Source organism: Lotus japonicus, chromosome 1 (genome assembly GCF_012489685.1).
Source record: "Lotus japonicus ecotype B-129 chromosome 1, LjGifu_v1.2".
Taxonomy (NCBI): Eukaryota; Viridiplantae; Streptophyta; class Magnoliopsida; order Fabales; family Fabaceae; genus Lotus; species Lotus japonicus.
In genome coordinates, this window is record NC_080041.1 from 25,310,502 (window position 1) to 25,327,864 (window position 17,363).

General features: G+C 44.2%; 1 protein-coding gene across 1 annotated transcript; it reads right to left on the reverse strand.

Annotated features, from left to right (window-relative positions):
• Positions 1 to 284: 284 nt before the first annotated feature.
• Positions 285 to 4,426, reverse strand: LOC130734253 (probable glucan 1,3-beta-glucosidase A). The gene is made up of 8 exons (XM_057586596.1): positions 4,186 to 4,426; positions 3,968 to 4,087; positions 3,692 to 3,877; positions 2,489 to 2,647; positions 1,942 to 2,111; positions 1,661 to 1,816; positions 793 to 1,145; positions 285 to 637 (listed from the first exon to the last, which is right to left on the reverse strand). Exons 1-8 carry the CDS (start codon positions 4,384 to 4,386, stop codon positions 456 to 458), a joined length of 1,527 nt encoding a protein of 508 aa, XP_057442579.1. The 5' UTR covers positions 4,387 to 4,426; the 3' UTR covers positions 285 to 455.
• Between the last annotated feature and the right edge of the window lie 12,937 nt (positions 4,427 to 17,363).

The window sequence follows — 17,363 nt, forward strand, 5'->3', positions numbered from 1 at the left end:
TGATTAGATCTGACGGTCACGATTTATTCTCATGTTCTCATATAAGAATCTCTTTCTCACATGATACATCCCCTATATGAAGTAAGAATATATATTCTTCACTAGCTCTAGATTTTCTTTTTTGTAGCTTTTACTGAGTGAGCTCCTTCCCAGTTTTATGATTTGCGAATCAATCCCCCATATGCCCAATTCACTAATCAACTATCTTGATTGAGTTTGTAATGCTCAACGTTGAAGTGAGGACGAAGCATTAAAACTAAGTATAATACATCAAACTAAGCATATACTAACTGAATAAAAGATCTAATAACTGACTTATTACATTTGCCTTTGTTGTTGTTAGGCTGGTTTATTTATTAGTCAAAAGATTACACAAAAGATAAAAAAAAACTTTGTAAATTTCCTTTTTATTTGAGGATCACAAACTGTCTAATTTGTTTTTGGTAAACAACTTTCTAAAACTTGATATAACCATTTTTGATCATCCACTCCATACTCCAGTGATTGACGGAATTTTTATAACTCCAATAAGCCCATCCAAATGTTGCTTGCCCATAAACATCTAACTGGGCCTTGGCGAATCTTTGGTAGTCTTCTTTGGTAGCTCCCTGGAGTTGCCATTCAGCAACCCATTCACCTTGAATTGAAATTAATGTGGTTTAAAATTAGTACAGAATACATTTAAAATAAATGAATAACGTAAATTCTAAAATAAAATTCACAGTTAAATTTCATGAACTATTAAAAATATTTGTATTCATAAGGATAAAGAAAGGTCATTTGAAAACTCACCAACCAAAACTAGAGGACCGTTTGAAGTTGTAAGATAATTTAACTCTGCTTTACGATCGTTGTAAATGTAATCAATGTTTTGTTGGGCAGTCATGCTTTTAAAAAAATCTCCAAAAGCGTTGTAGTAGTGAACATCTATCACAGTTCGCGTAAGGCCATTGGCAACATTGAAGAATTCTCTAGGGTCTGGGGAACTTAACCTATTTGAAAACACAACATAAGCTTTGGAGGAGTGTTTGCGTACTGCTTCATATCCAGCCTTGTAGTACTTGTTTAGGCTCTCTAGAGTGGCACCGGGTGAGCGAGGCTCATTTAAAAGAGCAACTGCATAAAGGCTTGGGCTTTTTGTATATCTACATACAACACATAACAATATAGAATTGATTATATAATGCAAATAACAATGGTTTTAAATTGTGCTTTGCAACTACCATCGTGATATCCAAGTTTTTCATGAATTATGTAAAATTGGCTGTTACCAATCTCTGAGTTTGCCCTGTAATGTATACGTAGAAAATATCATCGCCCCTCTAGCGATTATTTTACCTCCTGAGAATCAATTGTAGGACCTAAGGGCTAAGTGCCTAGCTGGGGTAGCTCGAGTCCTGGATCGAGTATTGGAAGGTAAAGTACTCGCAAGAGGGATGAAATATCCTACATATAAATCGATCGTAGGGAAAGCGCAGAAGTTAGTATGGACAACCGTATGCTACAACTTCATTAGCTGCATTCCTCCCTCCCCTAATTTTAAATATTATGATGCAACCGCCAATGTGATATCAGCTACAATTTAAAATCATGATGTTACCATTTAAGTTTAAAACATGAAGGTTTGTCTATATAAAAGTGTTCTATATGTAATATAAACCTGGCAGTCAGGAAGTCTATAACTTGAACTGTTTGTTGGATGGTTTCATCTGATTGTCCCCATTCTAGTGAACCATCTCTTGAAGAGCTGTGCTCATCGCCATTTTGAGAACCAGGTGCAGCATGAAGATCTATGATGATTTTCAATCCATATTTCCTGCACCAGATCAATAATCTATTAATATTGTTTTGAATTTCGTTATTAACTGAGCCTTTTAATTTTCATTTTTTGTATCTAGCTGAAGCCACATAAATACTAGAAAATAAAGTTTATGGACTCACTCTGCCCACAAGAAGGCATTGTCTAGTGTGTTCAAGGAACCCTCAACATAAGGCCGTGGTGGACTTGGATCACTTGCTATCCACCAACCAACAGGAATTCTAACAGCATTTAATCCGTTATTTGCTATGAACTTGAAATCCTCTTCTACAATAAAAGTGCTCCAATGTTCCTGAAAAAAACGTCAAACATTCACACATCAACATGTAAATAGTTGAACATCTAGAAGTTAGCTACGTTTCATGAAACTTTGCTTCTTTTCTTTATATCATATGTATATTTCACGAAAGACAATTGAAGGGGATATATATACACCTCTTTTAGTGAGTTTTTTTACACCCAAGACTCAAACAGAACAAATTTATATGTAAGAAATGTTAACAAGTGTTATAAAACTCTATTTTTTATAGAAGCTTTTTTGAAGAATTATTAGATAAAAGCAAACACAATTCTTTTGACTTCCAACGCTTACTACCAATTTGAGTACTTGACCTGCAACTTGCTGGTCAATTCTTTGGCTTTAAATATATTAATTAATCTTAATACTACCTTCATTATTTGTGGTGCTTTTATGGGCCCATAACCATTTGTGAGTTGGAATTCTCCTTTCAACCCTCCAGTGATTCTCATTTCAAAAACTGTTGGGTCATCTTCACGCCATCCGCTAACATGTGATACATCAGCAGTCACCAGCACCTCTGTTTTTGCCTGTAAATTTATTACACCCCATCAGAATTGGATAAAAAATAAAATATTCATGTGCTTCACAATTTAAGGTTTAGAATAATTGATGAATGACAAAGAATCCATACAACAAGTGGTTTATAATATAATCCTTGTTGGTCACATTCTTCCAAGTTGAGGTTAGATGGATTTGCCGAATTGCATGACCTCAAGTCTAAAGGGCTTTCTTAGTCTTCTCTTTTCAAATTATGTCTTGTTTAAAAAGTAAGAAATGTACATTAAAATCTACCCAATTGTAAAATAATTTTATGGGCGACTAGCCCACGTACAAAGTGAGGACGTGTTGTGATTTCCCTTAGGCTATATTCGGTTTTATTGAACATAATCAAACAGATCAAAATAAAATATAATAGAACGAAATGGAATGAGATCCAACATAATGAAAATATTATTTCGTAGTTTGAATATTTTATGAGATGGTGAAATAAATTTATCACTTCATTGTTCGGGTCGAAGTCATGAATTATTCATTTTTTATCCTTAATTTTTTAAAAGAGCTTATCACTGATAACAACTACTTATTTTATCACTGCATGTACTTGACTAAGCGGTAAATGGCTGTTCACGAAATACAATATATTCTCATGAGCGAAAATCAAACCCCAGCTTTATAATTAAAGAATAAGATGAGCTAACCGCTACGCCACACCTTGTAGTTCTTTTTTTTGTATATTACCTTTTTAATATAAATTTTTATATTACCCCAGCTTTTGAAACACTAATATTGAATATATAATATAAACAGCAGCACAAAAAATATTTTAGTATCAGTAGTTATCAATGTCTCAATTCCATCTCATTCTTTCCAAATCTCAAAAATTGATGGCAAGTAATGGAACAATTCCATCTCATCTTCATTTAACATACTCAAAAATTAATAGAACATTAAAAATCTACTTCATCCAACCTCATTCCTATCCTTATCATCGATCCAAACATACCTCAGCAACTTATAACAAACATTTAAAGACTCCATTCTATACAAAAAATGAAAGGACATTTAATTACCTGCAAGTAGTATCCATTTGATGCTTTGATTCGAACACGGTTTGAACTGTCACTTTCCTTAATGACATCAAAAGTTGCAGAATCAGTGGGAGTGTTGGTCAAAGCAACTGCGTTAATCCCATTTAACCCCACAAACTGTTTGTTAAACACCCTGAATCTGAAAGCATTCTCATTTATCCTCCACAACTACAAGATTACAGGGAACATCATCAAAATCTAACACCTATCTCACTCCAAAAACCAGTTTTAATTAATTGATGAACAAAAATCACTCACTGAAAATGTTTCCCAACCCGAAGCGGTTGAGCGATTTGCAACAAGGATTGTTCCTCCACCTGACTCTGCACAGAGATACTTCCCTGTCGTAACAGACTTGAACTGAAGACCAGTTCCATCCTACAAAAATTTACCATGTATATGAAGAGGGCTATGACAATAAGAAACCATAAATATAATATGAATTGCAATTTCTTTCTGCATAGATATGTACTTACCAATAAGTCCTTATTTGGAATTCCATCGAACAGAGAAGGTTTCATCCAACCTTCAGTAACCAGCCAACCACCTAGATTAACTGCTTTCACTTGAAACTCAGGATTTTGAGTTAACAAATGTCTCCCACCATAGGTGATAGCAAACATGGTAAAGATAGTCAAGTTGAGAAGCCATATTTTGAGGTTGATACAGCTCGTCATGTTTAGATTTCTTTGATATCTTTGTCTCAACTTTTAGGAAATTGTTAACGTATTATATAGGGAATAGAGATAAAGTGGAGTACAGCCGTACAGGTCTAGAAACTCTAACCCATTACAGTTGACCCAGTTGACCCAATTGATTAGTTCACAAAATGCACTTTTTATTATGAGTAGTTGTTTACTCTAATTTTTGGTAAAGAAATGAGAATTAGATCAATTTCAGAACTGAACTTGAGTCCTTTTGGGTTTTTTTTATTGAAAATGTTTAAATGACAATTTTAAATTTGTGATTAACAAAAAAGTACTTGAACTTTAAATTGGATTTAAACACTTAGATTTCGAAATTAAAGAAAGAAATGAACAAGAAGAAGAAAAGAAATTGCAAACAGAACAAATATTGCATGATAAGAAATCATACTTTAGTTTCTCTGACTCCCAATTTGTCACCTTGAGTTTGGCTAATATTTTAAGAGATAATTTTTGAGTATCCGATTGGGAACCCCAAAAATCCCTCGCTAAAAATGTAAATCCAAACTATCATCTTAATGACTAGCTAGTTAACTATAACATCGCACGTGTCTTTCAACACTAAACTAACTACTACTTGAAAACTTTATGCGCGTCCAACAGTGTAATTTCTCTTTTCCACGTGGTTGCACCCGTTCTAACTTGAAACTTGACCCATCGACTCAACATCAATATGTAACTGTCATTACTTTTGAAGTACTCCTTGTAAATAAATGATAGAACATATACCTATAGGCTTTGCAAGAGTGTAGGAAGTCCCTTAAATGAGACTTTTGATCATGTGGGAAACATTGGGTTGTCCTATCTTAGTTTGTTGTGCCTCAACCTTCTTGCAGTCGATCGGTTATGAGCTAGGAAGCGACGTCCCATTCCGAGTCATTCTGTTTGTCCTTTTGATGAGTGCTTATGTGCATGCCTTTTGGTCGACTGAGACACCTCTAGGTCCGACAACATCGTAGCCGGGTGGAACAGGAGCCCCTCAGCTTGGTATTTCAAATTTAAAGTTCTTTTTGTTTGATCTGTTTACTTGTTCAAGTAAGAAAGAAAGCCCAAAAGGTCACTTTATGTATACTTTTTTCCCGCTTTTTTTCTTCTTCTTAGTTGAAATTCCAATTTCGACCTCTCTATCAAGTCAATTTTCTTACCATCCTTCATATCTTTGTTCTATAATGCCCACTTCTTCACTTTTAAAATCTTCGTTAGAAGCTTGAATCAAGAAGTGCTCACGTTTTCGTTGTTTCAATTTTGGCAATCAGATCTGATTTTCCCCACGATTTTTGTAACCACTTTGGCGGTTTATCCCTTTTTAACCAAGTTATAGACCCTAATTTTTGCTCCTTAAATTTGAATTTTAAATTAGAGTCTTCCTTCAACCTCTCGAAGATGGAAATCGTTCCTATTTTGCTCTTCCTTACATATCTTTTCTACAATTTTCAAGTGATATTGATGAAATTCGTCCCTCCAACTCCGAGAAGGGTTGTATTCTAACCCTCCCAGCTTGGGTTTAATCTCAAGTCTACACACAAAATCTTTTTGAGAGGATCTCGAGAAGAACAATTTTTTGAAGTTTTCTCTTATTCATTTCTCGTTATCGTTTATGCAAATTTTCTTCCAACGGCTCGTAAGAAACAAAAACAAACTTCACAACTGATTCTCACATACATCAGAGGCTTCCATATTTGATTAACAAGGAGATTCTATCTACTAGCTATAGATCAACTCTTCTCTGATGATGTCAACTTGAATGCGGTCGGGAGTACTGAGAAGCCTAACCTATATTCCTTCATTGTTCCGAGCTGAGCTGATCTCATTTGCACTAAATGACGAAAGAGATTTTACCTACACCATTACTAATTTTAAATATTTTCAGTTTTTAAAATAGATAACAGTTTTCAAAACCTTAATCAAACATGTCCTAAACCATTGATTTCTAAATTTGATGACTAAGAAAAAAATTAAAACTATTACTGCTGCAAAGGGTAGTGGACAAGTGGGGAGATGGGAGACAACCTATGTTGATCTTGAGGAAAGTACTCGGGAAGTACTTCATTTGCTATGCAATTTATCCTTCTAGATGTTAGTTAGTGGAAAACTATATTTCAAGTGGAACTAATGAATGAGAACTTGGGATCAAACTCCATGAGCTGATAAAGATACAAAGATATTCTTATTTTTACAATGATTTATAAATCATCTTTTTAATTTTTCATTTTTAAATTAGATATTATACAAAGTTTTAAAAAAATATGTACCAAATAAATTTTAACTCAAAATGAACTTTTAAACTAAAAAAATGAAAGTTCCAAACGCTATCCAAGAGTCAATAGAAAACAACAAGAAGTCAATTACAAGAGGGAAAGGACGGTGGCGGTGCTGGACTTGATGCGTTGTATGTGAATACTCAACTAGTAATATATCTAGTAATGTTAACGCAGCCTAATGCGAACTCTAATGGGTCAGACTTCAGAGTTTCTAGATTTGGACTCCACTTGATCTCTATTCTGTATATTGCTTTAACAATCTTCCAAAGCTTGAGATAAAGATATCACAGAAATCTAAACATGACGAGCATCTTAAATCATTGCGGTTGTAGTTAGTCGAGACTCTATCTATAATGTTATTTGTAAATACAATATAATCGTCAATTCAAATTACAAATTTTGTTGTATTTGAATTATTTTTCTAGTTTCTTTAATTATTTCCACATGGACTGGGGAGACCCTGAGGTCCCTCGCCCAGGCGCGCCAGCCTGGGGCAATATGCGAGTCAGGTAGTTGAGCTTTCTCCCGGGAGGCCCAACTAGCCCATTAGGAGAAGTTAGGGGCGCAAAGCCCAACTCCCGAATCTATAAATAGGGAGAGGTTACCAATTGTAAGGAACTCTTGGCTCATTTGAGAAATAAAAGACTTGAAATTCAGTTATTTTCTCTCTCTAAGCGGTTACGCTCTCATTCCCTCTAGATTCTCACATCACGATCCTCTCACTATGGGTACCGTACCTCATCTCTGTGTTCTTGGATAGAACATTTGGCGTCGTCTGTGGGGATCGGTAGATTTCAATTCCCGGATCACGTGGATTGTGATTTGATTGAGAGAAGTTCGATTTTCCGTGCAATTCTCTTCAGTTTTCTAGAATTTTGGTTAAATTCTTGGTTCGCTTGTGAAGTCTGATGGAGACACGTCGTCGAAGACGCGACGGAGAGCAGGAGCAGCGGCGCGGCTCTCCACCGCATCGTGTAGGAGGCAGGTCACGACGAGAACAGGTCCGCCGCGACGAGTCCGAGCAATTGACTCCTCCTCCACCTCCACCGCCTCCACCTCCTCCTTCTCCAACACCTCCTTTGCCTTCTCCGCCGTCCTCACCGGAGCAATAGAGGTCACCAACACACTCACCAAGAGCCTCGAGGGGAAGAACACTGTCGCCACAAGCTCCGATCACCGGTCGAGATTGGCAACGTCTGATCTGAAGTGTCGATGACATTCGGCAGCAAAACGATTACTTACAAGAGCAGTTGGAGTATTATCGTGTCGAGCAACAAGATGAAGGAGAGCGTGAAGCCGAGGCCGTGGCGGAGTTTGAACCGTTCTTGGCAGCAAATAGTGGCAAGGCCGATCCCAAGGAGCATCTGCTGTATTTCAACACGAAGATGGTGATAAGTGCAGCTTCTGATGCGGTGAAGTGCAGAATGTTCCCGTCAACTTTTAAAGGCACGGCGATGGCTTGGTTCACGACTTTGCCTCGCGAATCTATCACGAACTTCCGCGATTTCTTGTCAAAGTTCCTTGTTCAGTTCTCCGCGAGCAAGAGCAAGCAGATTACGATAGAGGACTTATACAACGTACGCCAGTCAGACGGAGAAACTCTGAAGCAGTACGTGAAACGATTCAGCGCGGCGTCTGTTAAAATTGAGGAGTCGGAACCACACCCTTGCGCGCGCGCTTTTAAGAACGGGCTGCAGTCAGGAAAGCTGAATAGCAAGTTGAGTCGTACGCCGGCTAGGTCGATGGCAGGGATCTGGGCGCGAGCAAATACCTACATTTTGGACGAGGAGGATGATGCCTTCAAGAGGAAGCGCGCGAAAATAGAAAAGGATGGCGATCAGAGGGACGCGTCATCAGAAGGCAAACAAAGTAAGGAAAAAGGAGAAGGCGGTAAGCGGCGAGATAAGAAGGTAAATTCAGGAGTGAAAGTAGCGAGAGAGTTGTTGTATCCTAGGAAGGAGAGCTTCGAGCGCCGTCGCCCGTGGCACCAGGCCGACTCCCGCCGGCGGGAGGAATCAGGGAAAAGCTTAAGTGCACATTTGACGGAGTTGCTTCAGGAAGTTAAGGCAACACACGCGGTTGAGGAAGGCGAGAGGGAGGCCAATCCACCCCGAGTGGCGGCAGATAAGACAAAGTGGTGCGAGTATCACCGTTCGGTGGGCCACGACACTAGGGATTGTTTTACATTGAAAAACGAAATTGGAAGGCTAATCCGGGCGGGGCGCTCGCAGTTGAACGACCAAGGTTATCGCTCGAGCGGCGAACGACAGCAGGGAAACCGGTATAAAGGGGGCCTCTAGCAGGACGAGCGCAGGCGGGACGATCGCCGTCAGACGCCGACCACTGACAAGAAGGAGACGCTGGCATCGAGGAAGAAGGGGGCGGAGGAGACCTTCAACAAAGATCATGAACCTCCAGTTGGGACAATAAACACAATTGCAGGTGGCTTTGGTGGAGGCGGTGACACAACCTCGACGAGACGAAGGCATGTAAGAGCGGTGACATCGGTGCAACAGTTGGAGCAGATGATAGATAGGAAGATAGAAAGATTGAGGAATAGCCAAGGACAGGGTAGGCTGGATGGTAGGACGGGAAGAGATGAGCAATTCATAGATGCACATGCAGAGGAGCGCTGGGCAAGCATAATTGAGGGTTTGGAGAGGTATAAATTCAGCAGAGGGGTGCTGGCGATCGAGCCCAGGCTCACGATCAGTCAAGAACGACGCCTAGAAAAACTGGTAGAGGACAATTTCGACCTCTTCAGTTGGAGTTCGAAGGATGCGACACTTTGGGAGCTGCCGAGGTTCAGGAAGCCAACTCTCTAGAACAAGGGCCTAGACGAGCGAAAGGAAACAAGGGTGATGAGCCAGGAAATGGACAAGCGGATCTTTCAGCGTGGTAGTGGCGAGCCAAATGGAAATAGGGTGCTTATGCGACCTGGAGGCAAGCCGAATGCTTGGAAAAGAAGCCCAGCGAGCCGCCGCGTGGGCAAGGGAAAAGGAAAGGCAGGATACTGGAAACCGGTGGGGTCGGCAGTTTTCAAAACTGGTGTAGCTAAGCGCGGCAAGCAGAAAAGCGAGTTAGGTGAAGTTCCTCATTACTATGGGGCGGGCTGGCGAAAGGATCAACCTCGCAATGACAATGAGTGGGTAGCTAGCACATCGGGTTTGAAGGGTGAGGTGCTTGGCATGGTGCTCTGATCTGATGGGTTGATGATAGAAGCGAAGACGCGACAAGGAGACTGCAGAATTAGGACAAAAAATAAAGAAGCACTCTTTTTCTCCGTCACATGAGTTTTTTAATGAGGCATCCCTCAAATGTAAAATCTTTTTACAAAATCAAATACAAAAGGATATTCCCATCAATACTCCTAGCTCGACTAAGACGTTGCGATCGCCCGGTGGGAAAAATTCCCTGAAGGTGGGGCACCCCGCGCGTAGGAGACTCGATATGGCTTCTTCTGCCACGCTGTCAAGGCCGAAATTCTCAGCTCCTCTCATGTTATCAAAGAAGGGATCAAACAACATAAAGTCGACAAGAGTAGGTTGCTGGTATGGGGGAGAGTTCTCTTCCTCGACAGCGTTCAGATGACTGGCGGCAGGAGAACAGGGGTGAGGAGAAGGCGAGACAACAGGAGCTTGATCCTGGGAAGCCCTGGGGGAGCTTACCTCAGCTTGTTGGGATGTATGGTCAGAAGGGGATGTTGTTTGAGTAAGATCAGGGACAGCGTTCTCGGAGACGCCTTGACCAATAGAAGTCTCCTTAAGAAGGGGTGAGGTTTCTACCTCGCCGCCCTTGGGGTCCGGTTCGTCCTCGCCCGCCACGCCCTAGGGAGGAACAGATGACTTGTCGGTTTTGACCCCCTTGGCTTTCTTCTTTTTATTCTTTAGCAGAGGGATAGCGGCTATGGTTCCTCCGTCTGTGCCAAGATCAGTTTCTTTGGATTTGTGGGAGTCTTCCGCTAAGGGGGGAAGAGCGGTGTTGATGGTAGAACTCGGCTCCGGCTCGTCAGTCTCAGGAGGAATGACAGCATCAGGCGTGAGTTCGTTAGACCCAGGAGCTGCAGTGTGTGGCGTTGCCCCGCCGGCCTCAGGAGAGGGTGGCTTAGGCTCAACCGATGCGGACCCGCGTACCCGTTTCCTTGGGGAGGGGGCGGTGGTCTCGGTGCCGGCATCTGCAGCAGTGCGTTTCCTCTTACTTCTGTTGGTGTTGAAGACGGGATGAAATTCGAAATTTTTGGCGGCCAGGGCACGCTCCAGTTCGGTTTTAGTAAAATTCATTTCTCCCAGGAATGAACCAAGGGTGTTCTTGCGAGCGGCCTCGAGCAATTGGGAACACTCAAGGACCGAAAGCCCAGCGAGAAAGCCAATGACGATTTTATCTCCATCACTCAGCGATGCATCTGACGGCGGCGGAACATCGCGAGGGCTCTTGGTCCAGTAGAAGGGAAACAGGGCAGTCCCGTCCCGAAGGGTGAAAGCTTCAGGATAAGTAGGATGCACGGTTATACGGAAGTACCGGCGCCCAGGTCCCATCATGTCATTGCTCTTGCAGGGGTGGAGACGCTGGCGGCCTATGCGTGATTTCAGGGAAACCCACCCTAGGGTTTTGGTTTTTAAAGACTTCGGCTCCACGGCTTAGAAGTAAAAGAAGTGGGCGGTTTTTAATTCAAGGCCAACGACATCGCAGAGAATCTCAAAACAACGAACGAAGGCCCAGGCGTTCTGATGTAGTTGATAGGGGGCCACGTTGATTTCCCTCATAACTTGGCGAAGGAAAGGGGAGAAGGGCAGTTTGATTCCTAGGTCGAGGAATAGATATTCGTAGACATAAAAGAAGTGGGATCTCTCCACGCCATGGTCGACCGCACGGTGCTGCCAGGGCCGGCGAATCGATAGGCATCTCCCGGTGACAAGAACCTCTTCGAGAGATTTCTCATAGCAAAACCCACCATTCTGGCGGGCCATCTCAGTAACAGACTCATCAGAGAACAATTCAGAGGTTTGGCAAATGGCCTTTTGAACGAGGGTTTTATCCGCGGACTCTGGACGGGTGGCAAACACCCAGCGCCAGAAAGCGATGATTTCCCCCTCGCCCAGGGGAAGTCCTCCGGAGGGAGGAAGGTCAAATGGAGGCGGAGGCACATGAGCCATGCTTCGGGATCGAGAAGATTTTTTAGTACGGCGTGGGGAAGTCATTCTTGCTGAAGGAGAAGAGTGGAGTGAAGACGCGATAAGGTGCTAGGGTAAAAGTTTTTGGCAAGATGTGAGGATTATAGAAGTGGTGAATGATGGAACAATGGGGATTTAAGAGTTAAAATGAGTAGCGGTTGGGGAATCGTGTCTCATCGTGGTAAGGTGGAATGATTACACTGGGAGAACGTGACGCAGTTTTTGGGGAAATGGGAACGACACAATAAGTGAAAAGTTGCAACCGCTAAAGTTCATTGCTTTAAATTCAAATTGATAGACTTTATTGTGATTTGAAGGGACACATCGGAGATAGCGGTTAAGATTTTGTGGATTCGTTGGACTTTGTGTTATCCTAATGCATTACATGTGGCTTACACGCGTCACTTCATCGTGGTCCAAGGCGGTCATTACTGGAACGAGACGAGGGATCCAAGTGCTGTCGCCACGAGCCAACTTGTGGACTCATGGGATCGAAGGAATTCGCTGGGAAAATCAAAGAATTAGTCTAAGGCTCTAGTTATCAAGCCATGTTGGCAATTGTTTTAAGTCATTAGACTCCGGCTTTAGGTAACTTACTCATGATTGTCGCCTTGTGTTTTTCCTTAAAAGACACACTCAGCTCTCATGCTTCGAGCTCGGTGTCTTGTGGACTGGGCGAGACCCTGGGGTCCCTCGCCCAAGCGCGCCAGCCTGTGGCGACATGTGAGCCAGGTAGTTGGGCTTTCTCCCAGGAGGCCCAACTGGCCCATTAGGAGAAGTTAGGGGCTCCAAGTCCAACTCCCGAATCTATAAATAGGGAGCGGTCACCAATTGTAAGGGACTCTTGCTTCATTTGAGAAATAAAAGACTTGAAATTCAGTTATTTTCTCTCTCTAAGCGGTTACGCTTTCATTCTCTCTAGATTCTCACATCACGATCCTCTCACTATGGGTACCGTACCTCATCTCTATGTTCTTGGATAGAACACCAGCATTTATTTCATGTCTTTATATTAATTTACTTACGGGTCGTTCGGGTGCTTGTCAGTTTCCAAACGCAAATTTAAAAACAAAACACTTTCAATAAAAATAGAGCTGATATGAGTTTTTACTTAATTTCAAAACCGTTTTAGCTTTTTTCCTAAAATCACAAAATATGGTTTTGTAACTTCATCACCAACACCATCCACCGCCACCACCCACCATCCTCACCAAGAATCTCCACTGGCCCCACCACCATTGCCATTGCCACAACCACTACCACCACCACCAACCTCCACCGCCACCACCTCCACTTGCATCCTCCACCAATACCATCGCCGCCACAACCAGCAAGCACTGCCTACACTACCACACTCTCACACTACCACCGCCTCCACCACCCTTCACCAGTGTCATCACCACCTCTGCCATCACTCGCACTACTACTACCGCTGCCACAGCCGCCACCACCCTCCAACGTACATAACCATTTACACCTCCACCACCACCATAATGGCCACTACACACCACTACACAAACCACCATGTCGCTGCCACCATCATCATCGTCAAGACCACCAAGTAAAATCCTCTCTCAACCACCACACCTTCATCGCCATCACAACCACCTAAATTGACACCTCCACCGCCACCGGCGTCGGCACCACCACTCACACTATAATGTTATTTGTAACCGTATTTGTAAACAGAATATAATCATTGATCCAAATTACAAATTTCTTGTATTTGAATTATTTTTCTAGTGCCTTTATTTATTTCCAACATTTATATCAAGTCTTTATCTTAATTTACTTAGGGTCGTTTGGGGTGGTTGTTAGTTTTCAAATGCAAATTTGAAAATGAAACACCTTCGGCAAAAATTGAGCTGAAGTGAGTTTTTATTGAACTTTAAAACTGTGTGTTCTAGGAACGAACATTGAAGGAAGGGATAGTACATAGAGAGTGGAGGAATGTGCTAAAGAGAGAATGAGAATGAGAGAGAGAATGCTGAATTTCATGTGTTATTTCATCAAATGAGCAAAAAAAGTCCCTTACAATTGATGTTCACCTCCTATTTATAGAACTTGGGTACTACCTATTGGGCCCATTGGGCCCCTGAAGTTGAGGCCCAACTTAAGTCCAGGATCCCGCCCTTGGGCGGGCCGAACCCTGGGCGTCGCCCCTCTAGGGGCTCGCACAGTCCACTAGTCCACAAGACACCGAGTTCGAAGTATGAGAGCTAAGTGTGTCTTTTAAACGATTTTACATGCATCCTATGGTGTGCTGGAATCTAAGCTGCCAACATGGCTTAAGGAAAAAAGAAGAAAACTACACCGCCGACATGGCGTAAGCGAAAGGAAACAAGCATCTTTAATCGCCCAGTCCACTGGTCTTGGCGAGCGACCCAAACCGGAAAGTCCACAAGTCCACTGGCGGCGGGAACGATAGCTTTGTACTGACGATTGGTTGGAGTAGGCGAGCGTCTTTTGTTCGGCGAGCCAGGTGACAGGTGTTAATCATGTACTGATCATCCAAGTGTTGGCTGGCGATGCCCCTGGCGGGCGGCTAAACTTTACTGGCGACACCATTTGTTAGGCGATGGCATTTAGTCTTCATGGAGGCGAGGCCTTTCGCGCTTTCCCTTGTTTCAAAAACCTTTCAAATCTCTAACTGCTCCATGTGATACGTCAGTTACGTCAGTTTTCCCTTTTCTCCGCAACCGTCACCTCACTCCTCATAACTGTCCAATCATGCGCAGTAACTCCCCATCACACGCGACCCACTTCCCAAAAACCATCATGACCTCCAGCTTTCCACACGCGTCCACCACGCGTCACCTCTCCAACTTCCCCCCTTGCCTATAAAAACCCTTTTCCCCTACAATCATCCCTTTCCGAAACCTCTCTTTACCTCTCTTATCGCTTACCAAGCTCCCTCTTCCAACTTCCGCTCCGGTGCCGCCGCCTTTCACCCTTCCCGCTACCCACTCTTCACGTCCTTACCCGGTGAGTCCTTGTTCCCTTATCTCTGCATCTTATCTCTACTTATCTTTCCTTATCCCTTACTTAGTTGTCAAAAATGGCTTCAAACCCTAACTCCCCTAATCACACCTCTTCTTCTGAGAATGACCCCGACTCTACCGCAGCCGGCGGCCTCCGTCTAGAGGTTCCGAAAATTCCCCAGTACCGAACGAAAACCTTTGCAACCCTGCCCCTTCCAGTCCAGATAGCACCCTCCCACGAAGCGATAGACCAACCCTCCGTTTTCCAGGATAGGGAGCCTATCGTGGAATTCGTGAGCAGCCTTGGTGGTTTATTTGACGATGATGAAATAAACGACAAACTCAGGATTTGGCCCTGCAGTGCTGAGGACCGCCCCTGGCTTCATAGGGCCAAAGGCGATGTGAAAAGATCCCATTTTTTCTTCGTTTATGAGTATATGTTTGGCGAGCTTGGAGTCAGGCTTCCTTTCTCGCCCTTCGTTCAAACCGTCCTCCGCGATATCAATGCGGCTCCCTGTCAACTCCATGCCAACGCCTGGGCCTTCATCCGGTGCTTTGAGATCTTGTGCGCCGCTGTTGGCACCGCCCCATCTCCCACCTACTTCTTCTACCTCTACGATGTTGACCCCAAGTCCATCAAAAATAAAGGATGGATCTCCCTAAAGGCCCGAGCCGTCCGTAAGTGCCTGAACCCTCATAAGAGTAACGCGAAGTCCTCCTTCGCCCGGCGATATTTCCGCGTGGCAGTTCACCCCGCCTATCCTGAAGCTTTCACCCTTAGGGACGGGACTGCCCTTTTTCCCCTTTACTGGACGGAGAAGCCCAATGGGATTACCGACCCTTCAGAAGAATCTTTGTCTCTCAATGACAAAGCCTTTTTGAATCTCCTTGCTCCGCTTCATATACTTGACTGCTCAACAGTCCTTGAGGGTGCTCGCCTCTCAAGGACACCCAAATACTTAGGTCACATAATTTATTTTTACCATCGCCATTTCTCTTCTCACCCCTCATGTCGCTACTGACCCTCTTTTTTTTTATTGTTGCAGAAGATATGAATTTCACCAACGCTGAGCTCTTGAAAGCCTGTGAGAGGAAAATGGCCCGCTTTTCCCCGAAGTTCAACACTGAAGGCGACGGGAAAAAACGGGGCGGTGCTGAGAACCAAGCCGAGGGAGCTCAGGCCCCCAAGAGGAGGAGATTAGTCAAAGGCTCCTCCGCCAGCTCCTCCAATCCCGGCGCTCAACCCACCGCCGCCGCTGTGGCCAAAGGCAAGAAAACTGCCACCACCGCTGCCATTGCAAGCTCCAAGTCTCCAACTGACGGGACGAGCCAACTCCCTGCCGCCGAAGCTTCCGCCGCCGCGGCCACTGAGCCTGTCACTGTCACAGCCCTCGATTCTGCTGCCGCTGGTACAGCCACCGGTGCCGCCGCCAAGTCTGCCACTATAGGCGCCACAACAACAACCGCTGACCAGTCATCAAATGCTGGCATAAGCGCCGCAGCTGCCGCCACATGCTCCAATGCTGCCGCCGGGGAGAAAGAAAGAGAAACAGAAAAGGAAAACCCAAAGTCTCCCCCGCGCCAAGTCACACCTCCTAGCCCGCCTCCCACGAACGATGAGCGTTCTTTGTCTCCCCCGCCTCGCCAAGAAGAAAGACCCTCTCCCAATGCCGCCACCACTTCCGAGGCAGCCCAGATTGAGCAAGCCCCTGGTAACAGAGGTGGTTCTTCTAGCCACTTCAACATGCTACCCAATGCTATTGAGCCCTCAGAGTTCTTGCTCACTGGCCTCAACCGCGACGTCATAGAAAAAGAAGTGTTGAGCCGAGGCATTAACGAGACCAAGGAGGAGACCCTTGCCTGTCTTCTACGCGCTGGGTGCATCTTCGCCCACGCGTTTGACAACTTCAACTCCGCAGCTGCTGAAGCTGAACGGTTGAAGGCTGAGAGTGCTCAGCACCAAGAAGCCGCTGCTGCTTGGGAAAAGCGCTTCGACAAACTGGTGGCGCAGGCGGGAAAGGAGAAAGTTCATGCCGACAAGTTGATTGGCGCGGCGGGAAACAGGATCGGCGAGCTGGAAGACCATCTGAAGCTGATGAAGGAGGAGGCGGACGGCCTTGATGCAAGCCTCCAAGCTTGTAAAAAAGAAAAAGATCAAGTAGAGAAGGACTTGGCCGCCAAGCCAAGGAGTTAGAGCTTGAAACATTGGGCGCTGAACTGGAACTAGCAAAGAAGGCGCGGGCGGAGCAGGAGAAAAAGTCTGCTGAGTCTTTGGCTTTGGTGAAGGCAGATCTGGAGGCGATGCGGGCTACTTTTGAAGAGATCAAGAAGGTGAACGAGGCTCATGGGGCAACCCTCGTCACGAAAGACGCTGAGATTACTTCCCTTCTTGCGAGGATCAAAGAGCTAGAGGGCGAGCTTTCGGTGGAGAAATCCAAAGCCACTGAGGCGAGGGAACAAGCCGCCGACATTGCCTATGACAGCCACGAACGGGGCTTCTACCTCGCCAAGGACCAGGCTCAACACTTGTTCCCGAA